General features: G+C 49.5%; 1 protein-coding gene across 10 annotated transcripts; it reads left to right on the top strand.

The window, feature by feature from the left end:
- On the top strand, positions 1-24,961 carry PLEKHO1 (pleckstrin homology domain containing O1). 10 transcript variants are annotated; one of them, XM_017877833.1, is made up of 9 exons: positions 1-570; positions 1,713-1,859; positions 6,882-7,022; positions 7,725-7,829; positions 8,204-8,305; positions 9,967-10,645; positions 15,411-15,517; positions 15,652-15,773; positions 24,873-24,961. In XM_017877833.1, exons 1-9 carry the CDS (start codon positions 304-306, stop codon positions 24,910-24,912), a joined length of 1,710 nt encoding a protein of 569 aa, XP_017733322.1. In that variant the 5' UTR covers positions 1-303; the 3' UTR covers positions 24,913-24,961. The 10 variants fall into 10 exon arrangements, with proteins under 10 accessions (XP_017733322.1, XP_017733324.1, XP_017733323.1 ...); XM_017877835.1 differs by lacking the exons at positions 15,652-15,773; positions 24,873-24,961 and adding exons at positions 12,807-12,908; positions 13,840-13,907 and having other exon boundaries at positions 15,411-15,511; XM_017877834.1 differs by lacking the exons at positions 15,411-15,517; positions 15,652-15,773; positions 24,873-24,961 and adding exons at positions 12,807-12,908; positions 13,840-13,907; positions 14,004-14,319.

Genomic DNA, 24,961 nt, shown 5'->3' with positions numbered 1-24,961 from the left:
TCATGGTTTGGAGACAGAATTCTATTCCTGCCAGATTGACACTGTGTCTGCAAATCCCTCAGCTATTCTGAGTCTCCGTTTTCTCCCTGTGAGATGGAGATCATAAAATCCGCCTCATCCTTAGGATTATTCTCCTGAGGCTACAATAAGGCCTGAGGCTTTGTACACTGGAAGAAACGTGTATTAATAGCAACTTCTGTCCCACCCCACCCCCCAACAAGTCGATCCCCTCCGGAGCATAAAACTTTTCCCCAGCATCCGACCTGCCCAGGCCACCCTAGCACCTAGGAGCGTGAATTCCTGATGAGAGTTCTGGGCGGCGCGACCTCCAGGCTCCCGCTCTCGTTTTTGTTTTTGGTCAGGGAAGGCGATGCTGTAGAGGCTGAAGATCTCCGGTCTTCACGAATCCGCACATCTCTCCATTATCACCGCGCCCGCCCACTGGGCCCCGGGGCGGCCGGCGACCGGGTCTCTTGGGCTCCGCGTGTCGCCCGAGCCGCCGCGGCGCGAGGGTCCCTGCCCGCTGGGAAGCGGTCTCCGGCCGCTTGGAGGCCGCCTTCTTCCAGCTCCGTGAGTCAGAAACAAAGGCGGGGGGGCGGGGGGAGCGCCCGAGCTGCGGCTCCGCGATTCGCCCTTTATTCTGAACTCGCAACGTCAGCGGCCCGTGGATGGAGCTGCGGGGCGCGGGCTGGGCCGCCCACAGCGCACCGGGCACGGGGGAGCGCCGCGTGGGCCGCCGGCGGGTGGGCGGGGTGCGCGCTCGGGGACCCGGGCCGCGTGGGCGCCGGGATGGAGGGGCGCCGAGGCGGGCTGGAGCGGGCGTGCGTGTGTGTGCGGAGTGCGAATGCGAGGGAGGCCTGCCTTGAGTGAAACCGGAGCTACAAGAAGGGGAGATCCGGACGGGAGGGCGCGGAGGGAGTAGCAGCGGCGCGCCGGGGCAGCTCCGACGCCCTCCCGCGGGGAAGGAGCCCCCGCGGAGCGCCGACGGCCCGACGCGGCCGCCCCGGCCCGGCAGCCCCGCCGCTCGCGCCCGCTGGGAATGATGAAGAAGAACAATTCCGCCAAGCGGCGTGAGTGCGGCCCGCCCGCCCTGCGGCCGCCGCCGCCGCCTCCGCGTCAGACGACCCCGGCCCGTCTGCGCCGCGGCAGCTGAGGACACCCGCCCCGGCCGCTTCCCCCGCCCCGGCGGCCAGGTCCCCTTGGCCTCGGCCCTGGGCCGGGGCTCTGGGCCCCGCGAGGCGCCGGCGGGGCTTTTGTTTGTTTACTCGCCTCAGGGGGCTTCAACTTGGCTGAGCTTCCCCCCGACCCGCACCTCCCCCGCCCCTGAGCGCCGGGCGGGCGTTTGCCTAGCGCTCCGCGGTGGCGAGGAGACAATGGGAGAGAAAACCAAAGAAACGCCGTTAGTCCCCGGGCGGCGAGCATGGGGCGGCGGGGACGCAGGGCCTGGAGGGAGCCCGGGAGCCCCTCCGCGCCCGGCCCGCGCCCTTGCCACTCGCAGCCCCGGTTGTTTATTCGGGGGCAGGGGAGGGGAACGGGGGGAGTTCCTTGGAGTGAAAACCTTTCCGAAGTGGGAGCGAACCTGGGGCGCCCCCCGCCCCCGGCCGCAGCCTTCGGAGGAGACGGGGCAGCTGAGGCGGTCGTGAGAGACGGATGGAGAGGAAGCCGCGGCTGGAATCTCCTAACCGCCCGCTTCTCATCTTGTCCTGGGGCAGGGGCCTCAGGATGGAAACCATCAGCCTGCACCGCCCGAGAAGGTCGGCTGGGTCCGGAAATTCTGCGGGAAAGGGATTTTCAGGGAGATTTGGAAAAACCGCTATGTGGTGCTGAAAGGGGACCAGCTCTACATCTCTGAGAAGGAGGTGGGTGCTTCTTGCCTCTTAACTCTCCGTTTTCTCATACCCCCGACTTTGTCACTCCACAAGGGCTCGCCTAGCTTACTCCACCCTCGTTTTGTTCCAAAGGCAAGTTCAGTGGTCTCCTGACTCTCTACCCCCATCTCATCTGCAGAGAAAGGTCACCCTTTAGTGAGAAGACCCGAGTGAGAATTAGAAGTTGAGCTGGCTGCTTACTCAGTGTTTTTTTGTTTGCAAATACCTTTCTAACAATGATAAGCCCCTCCCAAGACGCCCCAGAAGTCCTAAGTGTCCCTTGCTTCCTCCCACCCTAACCGGCCTCCTGAATATAGGATTTATTTTCTTGGTTATTTCTGCTGAAACAGTTTAGCCTATTCACCACCCCTTACTGTCCCCCGACCTTACTCCAGCCAGCCTCCCCTTTCCTGTCTGTGGCAGGAGCGTGCACAGGTCCTGTCCGTGGCGCATCCGCCCTGAATCACAGAAAATACACACGCACCCCGCCGTCTGGCCCCTGTGACCTCGGGTCTGTGAGTGGCAGTTATTTTCGTTGAAGACAGTGTCCCTAACCAGTATGCTCTCTGTTCCCCACCCCCACCCCATTTAAAAAAGGCAAGGAACCCATTTTCTACCCACTTCCTGCCCACTCCCCCCCATTTGTATCAGAAGGGAGAAGAATGGAGTTAAGAACCCCTGTATGTCTTTGGATACCTTTGGCTGTGTATTTAACCATGAAAACCAGTCTACACTGTGTCAAAACCTGAGCTATGATAATTGAATCCAGACCCATCTCCCTTTTTTCCCTAAGTCTTGGGGTCAATAACGTGTGCTAATGTTGAGAAATCAGAATTGCCCCTCCGGTGGTTAGAAGTCACTCCATTCCCTGCCTCTGTGACTATCAGTATAGCCTGGGAGACTGTCCTGTGTACCTGTTAGAGTGGCTCTTCCTCCCGCCCTCACAGGAGGGATTCTGTGTTGCCTCACCCAGAGCTAACTGGGAAGTCCTCCCTGAGTTCTAACCTCTTCTACTTTCTGCAGTAGACACCCTTATTCAGTAGATTATATTTAGGTAAATAAAACCTTTTATGGTATTGAAACAGATACACACACACCCTGAGACAAAGTACTCATCTAGAAGAACATCTACTGAGGCATCTAGGGAAGAACTAAGCTGTGCCACAGCCAAAGAGATCCCTCTTAAGGGTATTGAAACCTAGCTGTTTACACAAAGCTAGGAAGTTGGTGATGGAAAGTCTTAGGAGTGAGGTGAAGGCACTTTTCTTGGTCTGTCACCCAGGCTGGAATGCAGTGGTTCGATCACAGCTCACTGCAACCTCCACCTCCAGGGCTCAAGTGATCCTCCCATCTCATCCTCCGAGTAGCTGGGACTACAGGTGGGTGCCACCATGTCTGGCTAGTTTTTGTATTTTTTGTAGAGACAGTGTTTCGCATTGTTGACCAGGCTGCTCTCAAACTCCTGGCCTCAAGTGGTCCACCAGCCTCAGCCTCCCAAAGTGCTGGGATTACAGATGTGAGCCACCATGCCTGGCCAGGAGGATTTATTTTTAAGAGTTACCGCTGCCCAATCACAAATCCTCCAGAAAGTTTTCTCCACAACTTCCCGGCTTTCTAGTTAAAAAAAAAAAAAAAAGGCAAGTGTCAAAGTGTATCTCCTGTCTTCCCCGAACTTCTTAATTGCAGGAAACTCTAGTTACCAATCAGGGAGAACTTCCTACAAGTCAGGGAAAACATAATAGTGAAAGGGTAAGAGGAATAAGACATCCATTGCTTGTTTGTATTTGCCCAGAGAGCAGAGTCTGGGGGCAAAAGCATAGTTGATCCTTGCTTGTGAGGAAGAGGTACAGAGACAGGGGAAAGGATGGAATGACCTCAGCCTAGGATGTCTGGTGTCCTATGAGTCAGGACCATCTGACTGGTCATGGAGCCAGCTGTCTCCTGCTGGGAAGGGCACAGGAAAGAGGGACTAGACATATTGATACTACGCTTTTTTAGAGCCAGTTTCCATGCTACAGTGGGCCTGGTTAAAAAGTGAAATTGACAGAGGACTCTGAGCTTTATTCTGCCCACTTGGGAAAAGCCCTAGGGCCAATAGAGTCAAGACAGGGTGTTTTGTTTTGTTTTGTTTTTTAGAGACAGGGTCTCACTGTGTCTCCCACGCTGGAGTGCAGTGTCACAGTCATAACTCTCTGCTGCCTTGACCTCCTGGGCTCAAGCAATCCTTCCACCTCAGCCTCCTGAGTAGCTGGGACTACAGGCATGCACCACCACACCCAGCTATTTTTTTTTTTTATTTTTTTGTAGACATGGGGTCTCACTATGTTGCCCAGGCTGGTCTCAAATTCCTGGCTTCAAGTGATCCTCCTGCCTCAACCTCTTGAAATTCTGGGATTATAGGTGTGAACCACAGTGCCTGGACAAGATTTTTTTAAGGCAGAGTATAATCTATATCATTTGCTGTTAATGCAAGAAAATTTATAACCCTATCTCCCAGAATTTTCGCTAATCTTTTTTGTTATTTCCTCTCTTAAAGGCAGGGTCTCCCACAACCACCTCTGCCATAGAATTTCTTCTGTGTTCAATAATAATCATTTTCTTCCTTCTCAGTCAAAGGGCATCCTCTCTCAAAGAGGGCTGACCTTACGGTCACAGGCTGGTGGGGAAGAACAGAAGCTAGACCTTAGACCTCATGGTCAAGGAAATGGTGTTTGGGGCAACTCTTTGGACAGGTGTGGGAAAAAATCCCTTTCTATGGTCAAGGACAAAGAATCAGGGGAAAGGAAGGGTTAATTTGGAAGATGGGTAGTTATAAATGAGACTCTGAGAATTAGATAAGCGTGGGAAAAAAAAAAACAATACGATGGAGAACAAGGCTGCTGGCTTTGTCCATCTTCCCAGGCACTGGAATATACTTGTCCTACTGCTTGTCTCACCCCATCTCCCACCCTCTCCACCCCCACTAAGGGCTAACCTCTGTCAGTGTCTTCTGCTCCCCAGAACTCCTTATCAGTCTGTATGCAAGCCAGAATAACTTCCTTTCCTTCCCTTCCCCTAAGGAAAACAGAGTAAGTTAACTCTCTTCCCCTGGCTACATTCACACACCCAGCACTTTCCTCTCCATGGTTTCTGTACTCTGCTGATAGTCTCAACTCTGGAGAAGGAGGGGGAGAGGAGGGATGATGCATCATCTTACATCCCTGCCCCGTGTTTCTGGGAATTGTTCTTGGACACCCCTTGCCAGCACCTTGTCCTACTTCCACCCATAATCATTCAAGGCCTCTGGCCGCTTTCCAACCCAAAGCCAGAGAACCTGGAAAGTGGGGGGCCCTGGAGGAGCCAAGCCTTGCTGAAACAAATGGAGGTAGATGTATGAGCAGTCACTCACTTGAATCGGGCCATGTGGTCATCTGTCCTCATCTGTCATCAGCCTCCAGGTCCAGCAGCAATTCAGAAGGATGGGCAGATGTAAGACTGTAGATGGTTTGGGTAATGGAAGGGAGAACCATATCCCCACTTCAAGGTTTCCAGGAACCAGGAGGATAGATGAATTCACCTCCATGCACACGAGCCCTATTTCAGAGCTGGGGAAGTTGGGGACTCTTTTGAAAAATAATTTCAGTCAGGGTGGGTGGATGTCATCCAAGGAAGACATGAGGCTACTTTTATCTGTTTAGTTTTAATGAGACAAGTGCTGGTGCTTTTCATTTCTTATCCCAGGAAAACGTGACCAGCTTTTTCCTGAGGTGTTCCAACCCTGGGCTCAAGTCACAGAGGGTGAACAGACTGCGCGGTCTGGGCTTGTAACTAAGTCTCCTCTCTGTAACTTTGGTCTTTGCAAGCCAAACCAAATCCATAAGCCACTGCTTCAGAGTCCCAGAGTTGTAGGAACACCACCTTAGGGGAAAGGAGAAAACATTGTGATCAGTTTCAAATGGATCTGTGAAGAAATGTTCCTTGAGCCGCTTTGCAGTGCTCAGAAAAGGCTAGTTGGGGTTGGAGGATGTCACTAGGAATGCGGCCTTGATGAGACGTTCAGCAGGAGTGCTAAGAGCTAAATGTTGCTTGAAGCTGCTAAAGGTAGAACCAGAGTGCAGGACAGAGACTACAGCAGAAAGGGCTAAGTTTAGATACGAGGAAGAGCTTCCTGCAATAAAGGGGACCCAGGCACTCAAACTAGAATAATGGCAAGAAATCACAGAATACTTTTTTCCAAATCTAAAGTGTAGTCTTCAAGGGAGAGTCTAAGTGCATTCTTGCCTAGAGATAGGGGGATGAAAGAAATGGTTTTTCAGGTCTGGAGGAGTTAGTTTGGATTGTCACAGTACCTTAGAGGGAGGAGGAAAGGGTAGGAACTGTAATTGTAGTTTTCAGCTTCTCTGGACAAACTCAGCAAAGTGAACACAGGGGGCTGCCGTCCTCTGGTGGCAATGCTCCTGAAATGAACAAGGAAGATAAGTCTCTATAATTGTACATACCAGAGAAGGGAGCAAGGTGGGGTGGGAGAGCTATACTGCACACGTGCGAGTGGGGAGGCCAGAGACAGCCCCTCGTTCCCTCCAGACACCCTGATACTGGCCCTGCCTTGATCTTCATTCTGTGGACCATCAAGGGCCATACAGGTCTGCCTTACTGAGGGTGATGGATCAACCATCTACCATGTCCCTTTAAGGACATGAGCCTTTTTAGAACATGTAAGTTGCGTCCTTAAGGAAGAGTGGGGCAATGGGTGAAGAGAGGCATAGTGGGACTCTGGAAATGGCAGCCGGGCTAAGGAGAGTGAAGAGAAGGGATTTAAACAGAAACACACCTGAACATTCAAGACTTGGGGCTGCCCTAGCCGCCTCCTCGATGTGAGGCCTTTGTAGGCTTTGGGCAGGACAGCCCTCTCCTCTCCTGGCATGCCTCCCTCTCCTCAGGCTTCCTCTGCTTCCCAAGATGATCTAAACTAACAGTCTGGGTGGAGGGGCTAAATAATTTTATCCTCCTCACCTCACCCTAACCCTCCCCTAGGTAAAAGATGAGAAAAATATTCAAGAGGTATTTGACCTGAGTGACTATGAGAAGTGTGAAGAGCTCCGGAAGTCCAAGAGCAGGAGCAAGAAAAATCATAGCAAGTTTACTCTTGCCCACTCCAAACAGCCCGGTAACACGGTATGTTTCTCCTGCCACCTTGGCCGCTGCAACATGGACAGGGTTGGAGGGAGCAGGGGAGAACTCCTTACCCTCAACTTCTCTCAGCAGTCTTGGCTCAGAGGCCCTGAATTGCTCTCCTGCTGGCTTTTATCATTTCACCTGAGAATATTGTGGCCATTTCCTTCTTTCCAGGCAAGCCAGCCTTTAACCTGTTCAGCCACAAAGATCATCTCTCTATATATCTCTTTATTTTTCTCTGTCTTATACACACACATCCACACATGTGCATATTTACATCCCTTAGAAGAAAATCCCTGTCCTTGTACCCTGATAGGTGGTTGAAGTTCTGAATCTAATTCATCTTGTTGGAGGGAACCCAGGGAAGTTACTCCTGTCACATTCTATTTCTTCAAACATTGAAAGATTTGTATTTTAATACCTGTCCTTCGTCAGACTTCCTCTGATTATCTCCAATACCATATTAATACTCAGTATCCTTCTTAGCTCTTCCTTGGTCGTTTCTAAAACAACCTCCTAGCTATGCATTTTGCAGGAATAGAAGCTGGGTTTCCTTAAGTTATGGATGACTCTGGAAGCAGAATATCTCTCCTTCCAGGAGCTGGGTCTAAGAAAGTGAGATTATAATCTATTATTTCTTCACTGTCGAGGTGAGGCACCACCTCTAAAACCCTGGCTGAAACAAGAATCTTCCCCTCACAGGCACCCAACCTGATCTTCCTGGCAGTGAGTCCAGAAGAGAAGGAATCGTGGATCAGTGCCCTCAACTCTGCCATCACCCGAGCCAAGAACCGTATCTTGGATGAGGTCAGGGGGCTCACTGTGGGGAGAGGGAGGGAGGCTGGGGCAGAGGGAGCAGCTGTGACCCACTGAAGGGGAGGATTATTCAGGCCCCATTTACTTGCTCCCCCACCAGCTCTACTTCTTTACCTCCCTTTTAAAAACCTGATGTCTTTCTACCTTCTCTCCAAGTCTCTTCTGACACCTCCTCTTCCCCACTTCATGATGCGGGAGCCAGCCTTGCGTCAGCTTAAAGAGCCCCTTCGTGTCCAGTAAATCCCCTTGCCCATGGATTCATTCAGAAGCCGTGAATGGAGTGGGCACGTGTTCAGGCCTCGGGATGCTGGGTTGGGACACAGAGTCGCTGAAGTGCACTCGTGACTCACAGTACATCTCTTCAGGTCACCGTTGAGGAGGACAGCTATCTTGCCCATCCCACTCGAGACAGGGCAAAAATCCAACACTCCCGCCGCCCCCCAACAAGGGGACACCTAATGGCTGTGGTATGTAAGACTGTAATAAACATTGCCAAAGGGCCAATTCTGTGTCAGTCCATCTCAGACAGAACTGTATGCCACCAGAGGCATTTGTGGGAGGCCTCCTTGATGCCAAGATCAGAGGTGAGGGAAGTCCTTCCACCCCATGCCCCTGCCTGATCTAAATCAAAAGGATTTAGTCAGCACCCATTAGGAGTTCAAAAGTCCTGGCTCCCAGTAATGTTACCCTCTTTTGGAGAAAATGAGTTATACCTACAGGAAAATGAAAACTAAGGCACTTTATGGTGACTGTCTTTATGGGTAACAGCATGTAGTAGTGCAGGCATTTGGAGGAGAAAGGATGACAGTGAGTCCCTGAAACATACAAGGTGCTGGTTTCTTTCATGCTTCTGAGCTCTTAAGTCTTTAGAGAGAGAGGAAGGCAGGTATAGTGCAGAGAACACAGGCTTTGGAGTCCGAACCTGAGTTGGAACTTCACTGTAATCAGCTACCTGTGTGGTTCCCTGAAGTTGCATTTCTCCAGCTGTAAAATGAGGCAGTAATCATGCCTGCGTTGAAGAGCTGCTATGAGGAATGACTGAAGCAACATATGTATAACTACATATTTGGTATTGAATACTCATCACTTTTAGTATTCTGGAAATAAGAGAAAAAATTTTGTAAGGCAAGGGGGCTGAAGTGTGGGGCTCATAGGATGCAGATGGAGGAGGACAGTCATTGTGCCATGGGGAGCGTCCTGTGTGTGTCACACCCGGTTTAATGCTGAGAGTCCACAATACTGAGGAAGAGGACGCCCCTCAGGAAGCTTGTCGTAGAATGGAGAATACAGGAAACAAGCAACAGAAAGTAAATTACAGAAAAAGAAACATTCAAGTCACTATCAAAGGAATAAGAAACAGCACATTCAGTAGGAGGGTTCAGTCAAGAGCAGAGGGCTTTGCCAGGCAGGGTTGCTCACACCTATAATCCCAGTACTTTGGGAGGCTGAGACCGGTGGATCACTTGAGGTCAGGAGTTTGAGACCAACCATGGCTAACATGGTAAAACCCTGCCACTGCTAAAAATACAAAAAAAAAAAAAAAAAAGAGCCAGGCGTGGTGGTGCGTACATGTAATCCCAGCTACTTGGGAGGCTGAGGCAGGAGAATCGTTTGAACCAGAAGGTCGAGTTTGCAGTGAGCCAAGATTATGCCACTGCACTCCAGCCTGGGTGACAGAGTAAGACTCTGTCTCTAAAAAAACTACTTCTCGGCCGGGCGCGGTGGCTCAAGCCTGTAATCCCAGCACTTTGGGAGGCCGAGACGGGCGGATCACGAGATCAGGAGATCGAGACCCTCCTGGCTAACACGGTGAAACCTCGTCTCTACTAAAAAATACAAAAAACTAGCCGGGCGAGGTGGCGGGCGCCTGTAGCCCCAGCTACTCGGGAGGCTGAGGCAGGAGAATGGCTTAAACCTGGGAGGCGGAGCCTGCAGTGAGCTGAGATAAGGCCACTGCACTCCAGCCTGGGCGACAGAGCGAGACTCTGTCTCAAAAAAAAAAAAAACTACTTCTCATTCAGGGAAGGCTTGTAGAGGAAAATGATCACAGCCTGCATCTTTTAGGCAGTCATTCTGAAAATCCCTCCTGAAGACAGCTTTCCCCTCTCATTTCCCCCTTGCTCCACAGGCTTCCACCTCTACCTCGGATGGAATGCTGACCTTGGACCTGATCCAAGAGGAAGACCCTTCCCCTGAGGAACCAGCCTCTTGTGCTGAGAGTTTTCGGGTTGACCTGGACAAGTCTGTGGCCCAGCTGGCAGGGAGCCGACGGAGAGCAGACTCAGACCGCATCCAGCCCTCCGCAGACCGGGCAAGCAGCCTCTCCCGACCTTGGGAAAAACCAGACAAAGGGGCCACCTACACCCCCCAGGCACCCAAGAAGTTGACACCCACAGAGAAGGGCCGCTGCGCCTCCCTGGAGGAGATCCTATCTCAGCGGGACGCTGCCCCTGCCCGCACCCTCCAGCTCCAGGCTGAGGAACCCCCAACCCCTGCCCCCCCACACCCGGGGCAGCTGTCCCGGATCCAGGACCTGGTAGCAAGGAAACTGGAGAAGACTCAGGAGCTTCTGGCAGAGGTTCAGGGACTGGGAGATGGGAAGCGAAAGGCCAAGGACCCCCCTCGGTCTCCGCCGGATTCTGAGTCAGAGCAGCTGCTGTTGGAGACAGAACGGCTGCTGGGAGAGGCGTCATCAAATTGGAGCCAGGCAAAGAGGGTGCTGCAGGAGGTCAGGGAGCTGAGAGACCTGTACAGACAGATGGACCTGCAGACCCCCGACTCCCACCTCAGACAGACCACCCCGCACAGTCAGTACCGGAAGAGCCTGATGTGAGGGCAGGGTGGGGTCTGGAACTCGTCGGGTTGGACAGACTCTTATCTCCGTGTTGCTGGATAAAGCTTTTTTATTTACCTCAATCAAAAAAAGAAAACAAAAATGAGCTCATTGCTCTTGCTGATTGATGCCTGACCCCACTACAAACCTTCTTTCCCCACCTATTTTCCATATCCCCTTCAGGTTTGAGGAAGTGACCCTGTAGCAGTAGTAGGAAGTTTTCACCCAGCCAGAGAGAGAGAAGGTGCAGAAAAGACATAGTCTGATCACTCCACACACCGCCCGCCCCCAAGACGGCACAGGGAGTCCACTGCTGCTCCCAAGGATACAGTGGGCTTCTAAGCTTAGAGCAGGAGGGGGACGAGGGTGTTTTCTATTATGCCCCACCCCAGGCTGTCAGTTTGAGGGTGAAGTTTCTTTCAGCTGCCCAACTCTAGTTGCAGGGATGTGGAGGCCATTGCCACCTGTCCATGAAATTTATCCCAGCCCCGAGGAGGATTTGTGGAATTAAAATCTTCCCCAGCCAGACACTGGCTTCTCTTTCCTAGCAGTCTCTGATTGAGATCGAGCTGCCTGGATTTTCTTACATCAGGCGTTTCTTCCCTTCATCTTCCATACCCTTCCCAACATTGACTCAAAGATCCAACTTTGTCGGGCACAGTGGCTCACGCCTGTAATCCCAACACTTTGGGAGGCCAAGGTGGGTGAATCACCTGAGGTCAGGAGTTTGAGACCAGCCTGACCAACATGATGAAACCCCGTCTCTACTGAAAGTACAAAAAATTAGCCAGGAGTGGTGGTGGGCACCTGTAATCCCAGCTATGCGAGAGGCTGAGACAGGAGAATCACTTGAACCTGGAAGGCAGAGGTTGCAGCAAGCCAAGATCATGCCATTGCACTCCAGCCTGGGCAACAAGCAAAACTCCGTCTCAAAAAAAAAAAAAAGATCCAACCTTGGGTGGATGAGACTAGTTTCATTATTTGATTCAGGGCCCTAGCACAGGGGAACTAGAGACAGATCCCACAGAAGAACTGAACTAAGAATGAAACTGATTTGTGATGCAAGCTGGGTGGGATGAAGGGGAAAACCAAACATGTGTCCAAGTTCCTCTTTCGGCCAAGCTAAGGTTTCCTGTAGCCTCCCCCTCCATCAAACCTCTTGTATCACTAAGCAAGCCCCCACTTTAGAAAAGCATCTGGATGCCCATGCCAGCACCCTCCCAGCCACCTCTGAAGTTGACAGGCTTCCCAACATTCTTGCCTGTGGTAGGTCCCACACAACTCACTGTTCGCTCTTTCCTCAGAAGTGTGTGAGATCAGGTTTAGTAACAGTGGTGAGGTCCCGAGAAGAGCTGTGAAGGGAATAATTTGATTTTGGGAAAGAAGGGGACAGAGCCTCATGAATCAAGTAAATGGAGGGTTAAAAACCACTTTGAAGTGTGCCCTGCCAGCTGCTTGATCCTCCAAGAGCAGCGGGGCTTCACTAGAGATGGGGGGAGGCACAAACGGGGCCAAGTTGCATATAGACCTGGCCATGAGGCTGCCCCGAAGATGGGATAGGAGGAAGAGGGGGAAAAACCCTGTGGGAGAAACAGACCCTTCAATCCCCATTCTTCCGCTCTGACGTCACTCCTACAACCCATGGAAGCAAAATGGTTGGGGCGGAGGGGGGCTCTCTCCCCTTCTTTCCAGAAATCATCTCTTTCCTTCACAACTCTTCTCTGGACCTTATCACTGCTATTAAACCATCCCTAGGGCAGAGGAATTCTTGTTCTCTCTAGTCCCTTGCCACTCTGTCATGGAGATTTTCCCCAGCTCTAGATTGTAGTTACCTAGCCTCTTCCTTGAGGAATGTGTGTCCCAGTTGAGTAAGGGAAAGCATGCAAGAGTGCCACCTTCATGTCTCTGTGGTCTCCTGGGGTATGAGGTGAGGACCCAGGCTTCCAGACATCCTGTCCTCCAAATAGCTACACTCTCCACGACCCTAAGCATGGTCAGCAGAGCCATCCGTTGTCACAGGTATTGAAGTCTAAGTTAGAATTATGCTTTCTTTTTACAAGTCTCTATCTTTGTATTTTGCCAGCATTTTTCCTTTTCTTTTTTTCTTCCTTGTTGCTCCCACATAATGAGGAAAGAAGACAAAAGCACAAATGACATATGTATCCCAACATGTCAATTATCTGTGGCTCCCAGGGGAGCCAGAAGATGGAGGGAGACACTAGAGAGGAGAGTGACAGGTGAGGGAAGCAGAAAAGAAAGATCGGGGACCTCACGACAGTAAGAGAAGAGCTGGGCACTGTGCTCCCGGCTTCAGGCTCCAAAACCAACAGCTTCCAGTTCTCCAACAGTTACTGGAACATCCAGGCCATAGGGTGGTGAAGTGAGCCCAGCTTTGAAGCCAAATGAATCTGGATTCAAATTCTAACTCTGTTAATTCTTGATTATGAGGCTCTGGGCAAGGCACATGCCTTCCGAATATTAGTTTTTTTCATTTGCAAGCTGCAGAGCTATTGGATGGGTGAGGACAATATGGAAAATGCCTGTCAGTCAGAAAGTGACGGCTGCAGCTACTGTTACTGGTTTGACTCTGGGCAGTGGGCCGCTAGCTCAGGTGGAAGGACCACAGTGTGAATGAGGCCTCTGGTGTGGGGTCAGTCACTGTCACTTAGCTAGATCCAGGCCACAGGCTGTGCCTGACCCCTCTCTCTTCAGAGGAGAGAGCACACCAGGTACTGTGCTGAAGGCTAGAGCCAGAAGGGGGGATGAAAGCATCATCCCTGGTCTTCAAGAACTTTAGAGCTTAGCATGGAGCCAGGCTTCCCACTAGAAAAATTGCTTAAGGTGCACCCTTGTGGTAGGCTGCTGGCATGAGTTCTGTTGAAGCATTTGTGTTGAACCTGGGCACTGTGACAGGAGGATGGGAAGGTGCTTACGGTTTCTTTCCCTTCCTCCCAGCGCCTCTCTTCCCTCACTCCATCATTCCAGCCCCTCTGCCTGCGATATTTCCCTTCGTGCCCGGAGTAACTGTGATGCGTGGCAAATGGGTGGCTCCGTAGCTGTGTGGGGCAACTTTCTCAGGGCACAGCTGCCCCGAGACGCTTTCAGGGTGCACTTATTCTCCCTCCCTTCCTCCTCCCAACTGCTCTGCTCCCTTCTCTTCTTACACAGATGAAGCAAAGGGAAGCACCCTCTGGAGGCCCGAGGATGGGGAGACGGGGGGAACCCAGGACACAGAGGTGAGATGGGGTGAGGGGTAGAGGCAGGTAAAGAAGGAAATCTTAATTCGCATTTCAGTGACATTTTCCTCAACTTTTCCTGTCCTTCCCCATCAGGTTGTTAGCCAGGGGCCTGAGGAGGGATGAAGGAACTGCAGTCCCGGCTCCCTCCGTCAGGAAGAATGTCTGGGGTGTTGGCCTGGAACGCTGATGAGTTGATTTCCTGCTATTTCCACAGCATAGGTTGACCAGGGAGAAAAGAAAAGTGCAAATTTCTGTAACTCCTGCCCTGCTTCTCACAAACCATGCGGTGCTGAGCTTAGAGCTCTGTCCCTGAGGAAACAGCTCTCGCCTTCCTTTGCCAGCCGCTCTCCCAACCTCTCTGCCAGTAGTAAATTTGCCTCATTCTCCCAGGAATTGAGTCTCTAAGAATCTCTCCCCTATCTAAACCTCACAGGCAAGCAGTCCCAGCTCCCTTCTGCAACCCTCAGGCTCGGCTACTGCCCCCCATCCCCCACTTCGTCACTCCCTTCCCTATGCTGGGTTCCTTTCTCTCTGCTTTCTTACTACCTCCCTGTCTCCCAACAGAAGCAGCCAATCCCCAGCCTGCTCTAGAGCCACGCCATATATGGAGAGGTTGGAAAGAAACCCGAGTAAATGCGGGAGCGAAACACACACACACACACACACACACACACAAAATCATACACGTTCATGCACACACTCAGGCATACACATGCATGCACACAGCAGAGTTTGACTGCCTTTCTGCACGTGACGCTGTGTCTGTCTCTGTGTGTGACACAAGTCCCACCATTCCTCCCCTGGCTCACCCCACCCACAGAATGAGGAGCCTGTTTGCTATTCCCCACCTTTAGTCATGCCCCAGGAGATCATCACTCTAACCCGTTGCCTCTGACCTAGATTCCCTGCACTAATTACAAGCCTAACGAGATCTAACAAACACCCAACTTAGCACAGCTGAGACCCTCGAGGTCAATTAGTGCAGCCCAGCTCTGCTCAGGAAATGAGAGATAGAGCCAGAAAGTCTTGTACGTGGCCCACCCCAACCTCACCCCAACCCTAGGGTCGGAAGCAAGGATGGGGAGAATGCAAAAATTAGCAGGACCAGTTTAAAACATGATTTTGGAGGCTTAATAAGTATGAAGAACACACTTGTTAAGTGCATTAAGGTTGGGGAGCAATTGGAAAATACAGATTCCCAACTCCTCCTAAACTATCAGAAGTGTAGAGGCTGGTGCAGCTACAGAAACCATGGACATAAGGCGGCTTTCATAAGGACTTAATATGAGGAAAAGGAACTCATAGAAAAGCAAGTAGCACTAGAACTCTTGACCTGTGTCATGGTCTCCGATGCCGAATCCCTTCTCCTCTTTGCTTCCTGCTATGGGCAAGTTGGGGTTATCACCCCTGTCCTTCCTGCTGGTTTGGGACGGCTCAGAAATCACCCCTTTCTTTCAAAAATACTAGGCTCATGCCGGTTCTTGCTTTCCCTTCTTCCAGATATTAAAGCCATGACAGCAAACAGCCCCTTTCTCCTAAGGTTCCTGACTTCAGGTGGCAAAACAAGGCAATGGCATAGTCTCCTGTCCTATGTCCTTGGCATGCAGGTCAGTTGTCCTAATACCATCCCTAATGTTTTTGGCTCTATCAAGGTTGGGAGGCAGGGAGGAGAACACTAGTGGAATGCTCTGTGCACAAACAGGGAAGTGGACTCAAAAACACAATGTTCCTCTTCCCCCAGCCTCCACCCAGCTCTGGCTGCAGAGGGCCGCACTCCACCATTACTGCGCCTCATGCACAGTCCAGACTTATACAGCAGCTGGAAACCCTGAGGGCAAGACGATTCCGAGAAGTACCAAATCTGTATGTTGATATGTTGTCCCAAATTTATTTCTCCAGCCTAAATTTCCCTCTCTAGCACTTAGAGCTAAGTGCCAACTTAACATCTTTACCTGGGTATCTAACATGCATCTTAAATGTACAATAAATGTAATAGATGACTAGATAATGATCCTCAGTGAACCAGCCCCCCTCCATGCTCCTTTGCAATATGAGTTCGCTGTTTCTCCCTTTTGAGTTGCTCTCTCTTCAACTGCTGCTTGAATCTGGGTTTGCCGGTGACTTGTTTTGCCCAGTAGAACAAAGAACATGCACTGTGTACGTTCCAGCGCCTAGGCCTTAAAGGGTCCTGTAGTTTCCACACTTTTACTCTCTTAAAAGTCAGGTGCTTATAAGAAGCCTGGGCGAGCATCCTTGCTATGAGACCGTGAAACCACATGGATCTGTCCCAACATCTAAGCCTCCAGTCAGACACAGCTGGAGCAGCACACAAGCAAGACCAGAGACTAGCTGCTCAGTCAGCCCCCAGAACTGTGAGAAACTAACAAACCATTGCTGTCTTAAGTCACTAGGTTTTGGGGTGGTTTGTTACTCAGCAACAGATACTAGAACAAAGATTGTTTCTTGGAAGTGGGATGCTGCCCTCACTAAAACCTGAAGCAAGTGGCATTGATCTTAGGACCCAGCAGCAGACAGCCTAGAAGGGCAGCAAGGAGACTGTTACAGAGTCTGGATGAACAGGGAGAAAACTGCTCTCAGAGACGGGAGAAAGACCACCCATGTTATATGGTGGTAGAATCATTCCCAAAACTGTCACCTGTGGTGTCTTGGGAGCTAGAAAATATACCTAATAAATTTGTTGGAGGTAGCTAAAGAGACTTCCAGGCAGAATGTTAGAAGTAGCAATAGGCTTTTCTTAGCTGTGATTGATAAGGTATTGCAGGAAAGAGGAACTGAAAAAGGAACTTTTCAGTTTGCAAGCAGAATTTGATGGAAAAATAATAGAGCCCGGAACAGTCTCCAGCAAGAAAAACTTTCACCGGTGGTAATTTATGAGAATGAGCTAATGACAGGGACCACCTGGCCAGTGAAACGATTCAGGCCTTTGAAAAGTACAGAGGTAAATTGTACCCCATAAGGATGTGCAATTACAGTGTGTCCATTTTTAACATTAAAATTAAAACACACCAAAAATGCACAGGAGAACAAAGCACACAATGACAAAGGAATTGGCTGTTACTCAATTGCACTGGTATCGTACAGAGAGAAAGAAAGGCAGTTAGCAAACAACTGAAACTAAGTGTGAGGGCCAGGGGCTTCTTTGGTAGCAATGGAAGAGCAGTAAAAGATAGAACTCAGAAATTGATAGCAACCAGGAGCTTCAAAAACTAGCACCCCACTGAGGCTGAGGCAGGTAGCTAGAACCCTTAGCCAAGGTAGATTCGCCCTGTCAAGATCAAGGCCCTGGCTGAGAAAACTTGGGCTGGGATTCCAACACACAGAATGGGGACATCTGGTACGTTGGATGGTGGCGATCCCTGAAAATTTTGGTTCCCAGAATCCTCTGACCCTACATACCCTGCTAAGAGGACCCACCCCTCTCTGTTAAGAGCCAGCACCACCTGCTGCCCAGGAAAGGCAACGCAGAGATCTCTCCCTGAAACATAACAGGAGTGTCCCTCCAGATCAGCCCCATCTCCTCTTCTGGCTGCCAGAATAACTGGGCATAAGTCACAATGTAATTCAGAGCCAAGAACATGCTGGGCTTTACAAGGAAGAAAGGAACTAAACCCAGCATGTAGGAGCAGGAGCAGGGGAGGTGCCCATGGACCTAGAATTTTTGTTTGTTTTTTGTTTGTTTTTTGATATGGAGTCTTGCTCTGTCCCCCAGGCTGGAGTGCAGTGGCACTATCTCTGCTCACTGCAACCTCTACCTCCCGGATTTAAGCGATTCTCCTGCCTCAGCCTCCTGAGTAACTGGGATTACAGGCACACTCCACCATGCCCGGCTAATTTTTTGTATTTTTAGAGGAGATGGGGTTTCACCATGTTAGCCAGTATGGTGTCAATCTCCTGACCTCGTGATCAGACCACCTCAGCCTCCCAAAGTGCTGGGATTACAGGTGTGAGCCACCACTCCCCACCTGTTGTTTTTTTTTTTTTAGACAGAGTCTCGCTCTGTCACCCAGGCTGGAGTGCAGTGGCACAATCTTGGCTCACTGCAACCTCCGCCTCCCGGGTTCAAGCGATTCTCCTGCCCCAGCCTCCCAAGTAGCTAGGATTACAGGCACCTGTCACCACGCCCGGCTAATTTTGTATTTTAGTAGAGACAGGGTTTCACCATGTTGGCCAGGCTGGTCTCGAACTCCTGACCTCGAGTGATCCACCTGCCTCATCCTCCCACAGTGTTAGGATTCCAGGCGTGAGCCACTGTGCCCAGCCGGACCTAGAGTTTTGAGAATATCAGAATAGAAACTTGGATAAGAAAGTTTATTAATTTGGGGGCACTTTCTTGGGATACAGGATTTACACTCCAGCAAGGACCTCACAAAATAGTTCAGATATATGAATATTAGTGTGCTCCTAAAAGCCTTGAAAAAGTAATAACCCATGCAGCACAATTGAAATGCTTGAATTTCAATGCTTCCTCCACATCAGCAGTGGAGGAAGAAATTTAAAAGTTTAGGAAAGTAGACGTGTTGGAATGTATTATTTGAGGTCTAAAGGCTCACCATGGGATTATGTTCCATGGAAGACACACATCCTTTACTGTGGCATTGGTGAGGGGGGTACCAGCATCAATAAACAAAATGGGAAATGTACAGACAGTGGGGCCTCCCCTCCGTAGGCCAAGGATGAAGATAGGAGAGGTCATAACAAAGCTGAGATTATTGATAGCAATGGAAATAACCAATCCCCTCCCCAATGCCAAGCAATAAAGGCCAGGTGGCAACAATGGAAGCCAGGAGGTCACAATTCTCTTAATGACCAGCAAAGTCAAAGCGTGGTCAAGACCAGGTGCAGTTCATGCCTGTAATCCCAGTGCAAGGTGGGAGGATCACCTGAGGCCAGGGATTCATGACCAACCTGGGCAACATAGTAAGACCAGTCTCTTAAAAAAAAAAATTTTTTTTTTTAATTAGCCAGGCATAGTTGCATGTGCCTGTAGTTCCAGCTACTTAGGAGGCTGAGGTGGGAGGATCTCTTGAGCCCAGGGGTTGGAGGCTGCAGTGAGCCTCCTAGGCTGGTGCAATTGCACTCCATCCTTGTGACAGAGTGAGACCTTGTCTCAATAAATAAATAAATAAGTTAGTCAGTCAGTCAAGGGGAAATTAAGTTGATTACTAGAACATGATATCCCTAGGGATAAAATTAATAGCCAACAAGGGCAAATCAAACAAATGCAAGAATAGGCTGAGCACAGTTGCCCCTGTAAAAAGTCTTGAAGTAGAGAAATTGGAAGCCTTGTGCAGTATTGGTGGAAATGTAAAATGGTGCAGCTGCTGTGGAAAACAGTCTGAGTGTTCCCAAAAACTTAAAAATGGAATTACCATATGATCCAACAATCCCACTTCAAAAGTATTGAAAGCAGGGTCTTGAGATATTTGCACACCCATATTCACAGCAGCATTATTCACAACAGCCAACAGGTGGAAGCAACTCAAGTGTCCACTGATGGATGAAAGAAAAAATAAAATGGGAAATGTACATTATTCAGCCTTAAAAAGGAAGGAAGTCCTGTCACATACTATAACATAGATGAGCCTTGAGGATATGCTAACTGAAACACACCAGTCACAAAAAGACAAAAATACTGTATGATTTTATTTATATGAGACATCTAAAGTAGTCGGATTCATAGGAACATAAAGTAGAATGGTGGTTGCCAGGAGCCAGGGGCAGGAAGAAATTTGGAGTTGTTGTTTAATGGGTATGGGGTGTCAGTGTTGCAAGATGAGCAGCTCTAGAGCTCAGCTGCACAACACTGTGAATATACTTAAAACTGTGGAACTGTACACCTACAAAGTGGTAAGGTGATCAATGTTGTTTTGTATGTGGTTTTCTTCTTTTTTGGGGACAGGGTCTCTGTTGCCCAGGCTGGAGTGCAGTGGCACTATCTCTGCTCACCACAGCCTTGACCTCCTGGGTTCAAGCGATCCTCCCACCTCAGCCTCCCGAGTAGCTAGGACTACAAACATGCACCACCACACCCAGTTAAAATGTTATGTTTTATCACAATTTAAAATAAAATATGTGTTTTAAGAACACTGAAAAAAAGTAATGATTCCTTCTCATTTCCTAGACCTGCAACATTTTTCAGACCTGAAATCTATTGAATGGAAAATGTGGCAGAGTCCCCAAGAGGAAGGTCCCTGCAACATCACAGCAAGTGTGCACTGTAATAATTCCACCAGTCCTGGGTGACTGTCACCTGGGAGAGGAGGAATATCCAGACATGTTGAAGACTACTAGACACAGGGCCTGAATGGCACTGATATTCAAAGACCTGAAATGTCATAATGGCCCGTTACAATGATGGGCTATAGGTCAGGTAAAATGGGGATTCTGGCTGATGTCCAGCTTCGAGTGGGTCCACTGGGGCTCTGGCCGCACCTGGTGGTCATTGCCCCAGTCCCTGAATGTATAACTGGGATTGGTATATTCAGCAGTTGGGGAAGCCCCCATGTGGGGCCCCTGCTTTATGCTATAAGAGCTATCATGGTGGGGAAGGTCAATGGAAGCCTCTGAAGTTGTGTCCCTCTCCCCTTCACCCAGCCAAGATAGCAAATACAAAATAATATCTCATGCCAGATGGAAGATAGAGATCATTGCCACCCTTAAGTACCTCAAGGATGCAAGGATCGTGGTCTGTATCATACCTCTGTTTAATTCACCAGCCTGGCCCCTAAAGAAAACACATGGATCCTTGGAAATAACCATAGACGATTCCCAGCTCAGCTCAAACCTGGAGTGATCATGTTGGGTGTGGTATCATTGCTAGAATATATAAATATGGCTTCAAGTACATGACATTTGGCCATTGATTTGGCAAATTCATTCTTCTTTATCTCGATCAGGAAAGAGAATCAGAAACAGCATTCACATGGACTGGATGACAATATTCGTTTAGATTCCCCCCACCCCCAGGGTTGTAGTTAACTCTCCCAATCTATGTCATGATACATTCAGAAAAGATCTAGATCATCTGGACTTCCCACAGAGTATCACAATGCCTCATTCATCAATGACATTAGGCTAATTTGGGAGAATAGCAAGAGGTGGCTGGCACCTGAAAGCCTCGGGAAGACACATGCAGTCTAGAAAATGAGACATAAACTCTCTGAAGATTCCAGGACTTGCCCCTTCCATAAAGTTTTCTGGAATCCAGTGGTCAAGGGCATACTAGGTCATTGCCTATGAAACAAAAGACAAAATGCTGCATCTTGCATGCACAAAGAAGGAACTACAATGCCTGGAGGGTTCTGGCGGCAAACATATTCCACGCCTGGGAATACTGCTCCAGCCTATATTCTAGAGGGTGAAGCTCTGTTTGAGCCTGGGGCAGGGATATGGAGCCTGATCAACAAAAGGAGCTAGAACTGCTCTTGGACAATAAGGCAGGAAGGAATATGTGTGAAACTCAGGTGAGCCACTTGGGTACCTCTTGATACTCTTCATGCCCAGTGGTAACCTGAATGGCACGTGCAGCCCAGCCTGTGAAGGGTGAAGTGATCAGGGACTCAGAGCCTCTGAGGAATCAGGGTTGTGCTACACCACTTGGTAAGCTATCAAGACCAGCAGAAATGACAGTGGTGTCCTCTCTAGCAGAGAAGGAGAGTGGAATTTAGAATGGATAATGGAGGAGGGAAATGATGTTACCTATTGCAAGACCAATTGCAGCAACAGCCTGTGGTTATCCCACTGACCTCCCTTATCTAAGTCCCTTCAAGAAAAGAGCCCACTGAAACCCCGGAAGAGCTACCCCTTGACGTATGTGGAAATGTAGATCCACATGGTACAAAAGGAAGACTGTGGTAGCCATGAAGGTGCCTCACTTGGATTTGTCTTCAAGAAAGAACTTGCTGCTCAGCTGCAAGGAGGACAGTTAGCTGTCAGCCCCAGCTGTTAGTGCTGAGGGATCTGTCTCAGTTTTCCAGCCAAGGCACACTCCTCTCAGCAGGCCCTGGCCAGTGACTGAGCAGAGTAGAGGGGTTCTTAGGGCCTGGACATTTCTGCCCTATGCAAACCCCTCTAATGAAACATATTTGCTCTGGAGTTCCCCAATATGTTGCCCAAGATTCTATCTGCATTTCAGTCTGAGGCTCTCCTTGCTGAACCCTGCTTCCTGTCCCCTCTCATAGGCACTCCCTCTTAGGCCTCTTACACTCCTCATTCAGCATCTGCTTCCCAGAGGAGGCAGCTGACAAACCTTTCTTCCTCTTGCCTACCCCATCCCCAACATCTGGAGTCCATCAGCAAGTCTTTTTGGTTCTACCTTAAAGCATAGCTGGAATATGACCATTTCTCCATCTCTCCTCAGCCAGCTCCTTCCCTACATAGTCTCCTGGTGAGGTCTCTCTGCCTCCCCTCATTCCCGTTCAGCAGCTGGAGTGTCTTCTTGTATGTGTGTGTGTGTTTTTGTTTTTGTTTTGTGTGTGTGACAGAGTTTTGCTCTTGTTGCCCAGGCTAGAGTGCAATGGCTCACCACAGCCTCCGCCTCCCAGGTTCAAGCGATTGTCCTGCCTCAGCCTCCCAAGTAGCTGGGATTACAGGTGTATGTGCCACCACGCCCACCTAATTTTGTATTTTTTTTTTAGTAGAGACGAGGTTTCTCCATGTTGGTCAGGCTGGTGTCGAACTCCCGACCTCAGGTGATCCGCCCACCTTCACCTCCCAAAGTGCTGAGATTACAGGTGTGAGCCACTGCGCCCAGCCTGGAGTGTCTTCTTAAAGCAGTTCATGTCACTTGCCTACTTAAAACCACCCTAACTTCATGTCACTCTTAAAAATCCCAAATATTTTCTCTGGCAAATAAGGCCCTTCTCTGCCAAACACAGTGGCTCATGCCTGTAATCCCAGCACTTTGGGAGGCTGAGGCGAGCAGATAGCTTGATCCCAGGAATTTGAGACCAGCCTGGGCAACATGACAAAACCCCATCTCTACTAAAAATACAAATAAATAGCCAGGCATGGTGGTGCACACCTATTGTCCCAGCTACTTGGGAGGCTGAGGTGGGAGGATCACTTGAGCTGGGGAGGTCGAGGATGCAGTGAATCAAGATTGTCCCACTGCACTCCAGCCTGTGCGACAGAGTGAGACCTTGTCTCAAAAAAGAAAAAAAAAAAAAAAAAAAGACCCTTCTTCTTCTGACTCATGCATATCTCCAACCTTATCCCCAGGCCAGACACACAGATCCCTTTTCTGTTCTGTACATACACCAAGCTCTTTCCCACCTCAGGGCCTTTGCCTTTGCTATTCCTTCTGCCTAAAATACCCTTGTTCTCTTTTTTAACTTCTTTATTCAAACATCAGTTCTTAGGAGCCTTCTCTGGCCACTCTGTCTTGAGAGGCACCCCTTCCAACAGAATTGTTACCTTATCATTCTGCTTCCCTCACAACAATGACCACACTCTAATTATTCTCCTCAGTTGCCTCTTTATTTTCTCTCTCCTTGAGTAGAATAGAAGCCCCCACAGAGCAGGGCCCTGACTTATCTCCCCAACACCTAAATTCAATCTTTATTTGTGTAATGAATGATTGAAGAAAGCCTTACCTAACACATGTACATCTCCACCACATTGTCTCCACCATTTAGTTCCATTGTAATAAAAGTAATACTTTTTGATGGTCCTTTACAGTTTTAGATATCATGTTCTTGTTTGCTATCAACAGCTCTCTCACACACACACTATTTAATTTTTGATCTTCATAATTAACCCTATGAAGAAAATAGGACAAGTATGATCCCCAAATTAAGGATTAGAAAAATTGAAGCCGGCCACATAAATCCCAGCACTTTGGGAGGCCGAGGCAGGTCAGGAGTTTGAGACCAGCCTGGCCAGCATGGTGAAACTCCGTCTCTACTAAAATTACAAAAAATAAAATAAAATTAGCCAGGCGTGGTGGCAGGCACCTATAACCCTAGCTACTCGGGAGGCTCAGGCAGGAGAATCGCTTGAACCCAGGGGGTGGAGGTTGCTGTGAGCTGAGATCGTGCCATTGCACTCCAGCCTGGGCAACAGAGCGAGAATCTGTCTAAAAAAAAAAAAAAAAAAATGAAGCCGAGAGAAGTAACCAAGCTAGAAAGTGTCAAAAAGCATCAAAATCTAAATCTAAAAGCAGGCTTTGGGAAACACAGTGATGTCTGACCCCAACTACCTGGCAGCAGGCCAGACTTCACAGGGTAAGGAACAGTCCTCTACCAGGCCACCCTCACTTCAGACACCAGTAGCCAGTTCAGGGGTTGGTTCCACTATCCCCGCAGGTTTGATAATTTGCTACAATGACTCACAGAACTCAGGAAAGCACTATACTTATGATAAATAAAACTTTTTTTGCAGCAAAAGGGTACGCATCAGAACCAGCCAAGGGAAGAGATACAGAGGGCAAAGTCTGGGAAGAGCCACACAGGAAACTTTGGGCACCTTCTCCTGTGAAATTCCAGACATCACTGCCCCTCCCAGCTACGAGGTGTGACAGTGCTTCCGAGTGCTGCCACCAGGAAAGCTTGCCCAAGTCTTTGGTGTCCAGAGCCCTTGCTGGAGCTTGACCACATGCTGCCTGCATGACTGACCTTTGCTCTCCAGTCCTTATGGGGGCTGGAACTGATACGGCATGTTTCAAAGCCCCCATTATAAATCACATCATTCAAGCATATGGTGGCCAAGCTCCTCAGGCAAACAATGACATTCCTATTGGGCAGGACATCCCAGGGGTCTAGAGATCATCTCCCAGTAGCCGAGGGCCACAGCCAGACCTCTCTGAGTAAAATCAATTCACTACACAGGGGAGTTGTACTCCTTTGTTTTTTTTTTTTTAATTCAAGATCGAGTGCTCCAAACACACTGTTCTGTTTAATCTTTGCTCTCTTCTTTGACCTGTTTCTTCTTTTTCCGAGTTAGCTTCAGGTCACATGTTGCTCTGGAGAACCAAGAAGGGTGAGCAGACACCAATCATGACCCCAAACAGCAAGAGGACAGAAGTAAGTGAA

Source organism: Rhinopithecus bieti, unplaced genomic scaffold (genome assembly GCF_001698545.2).
Source record: "Rhinopithecus bieti isolate Rb0 unplaced genomic scaffold, ASM169854v2 scaffold_10548, whole genome shotgun sequence".
Taxonomy (NCBI): domain Eukaryota; kingdom Metazoa; phylum Chordata; class Mammalia; order Primates; family Cercopithecidae; genus Rhinopithecus; species Rhinopithecus bieti.
Note: the sequence above shows the minus strand (reverse complement) of the source record. Positions and strands in the feature narration are given on the sequence as shown.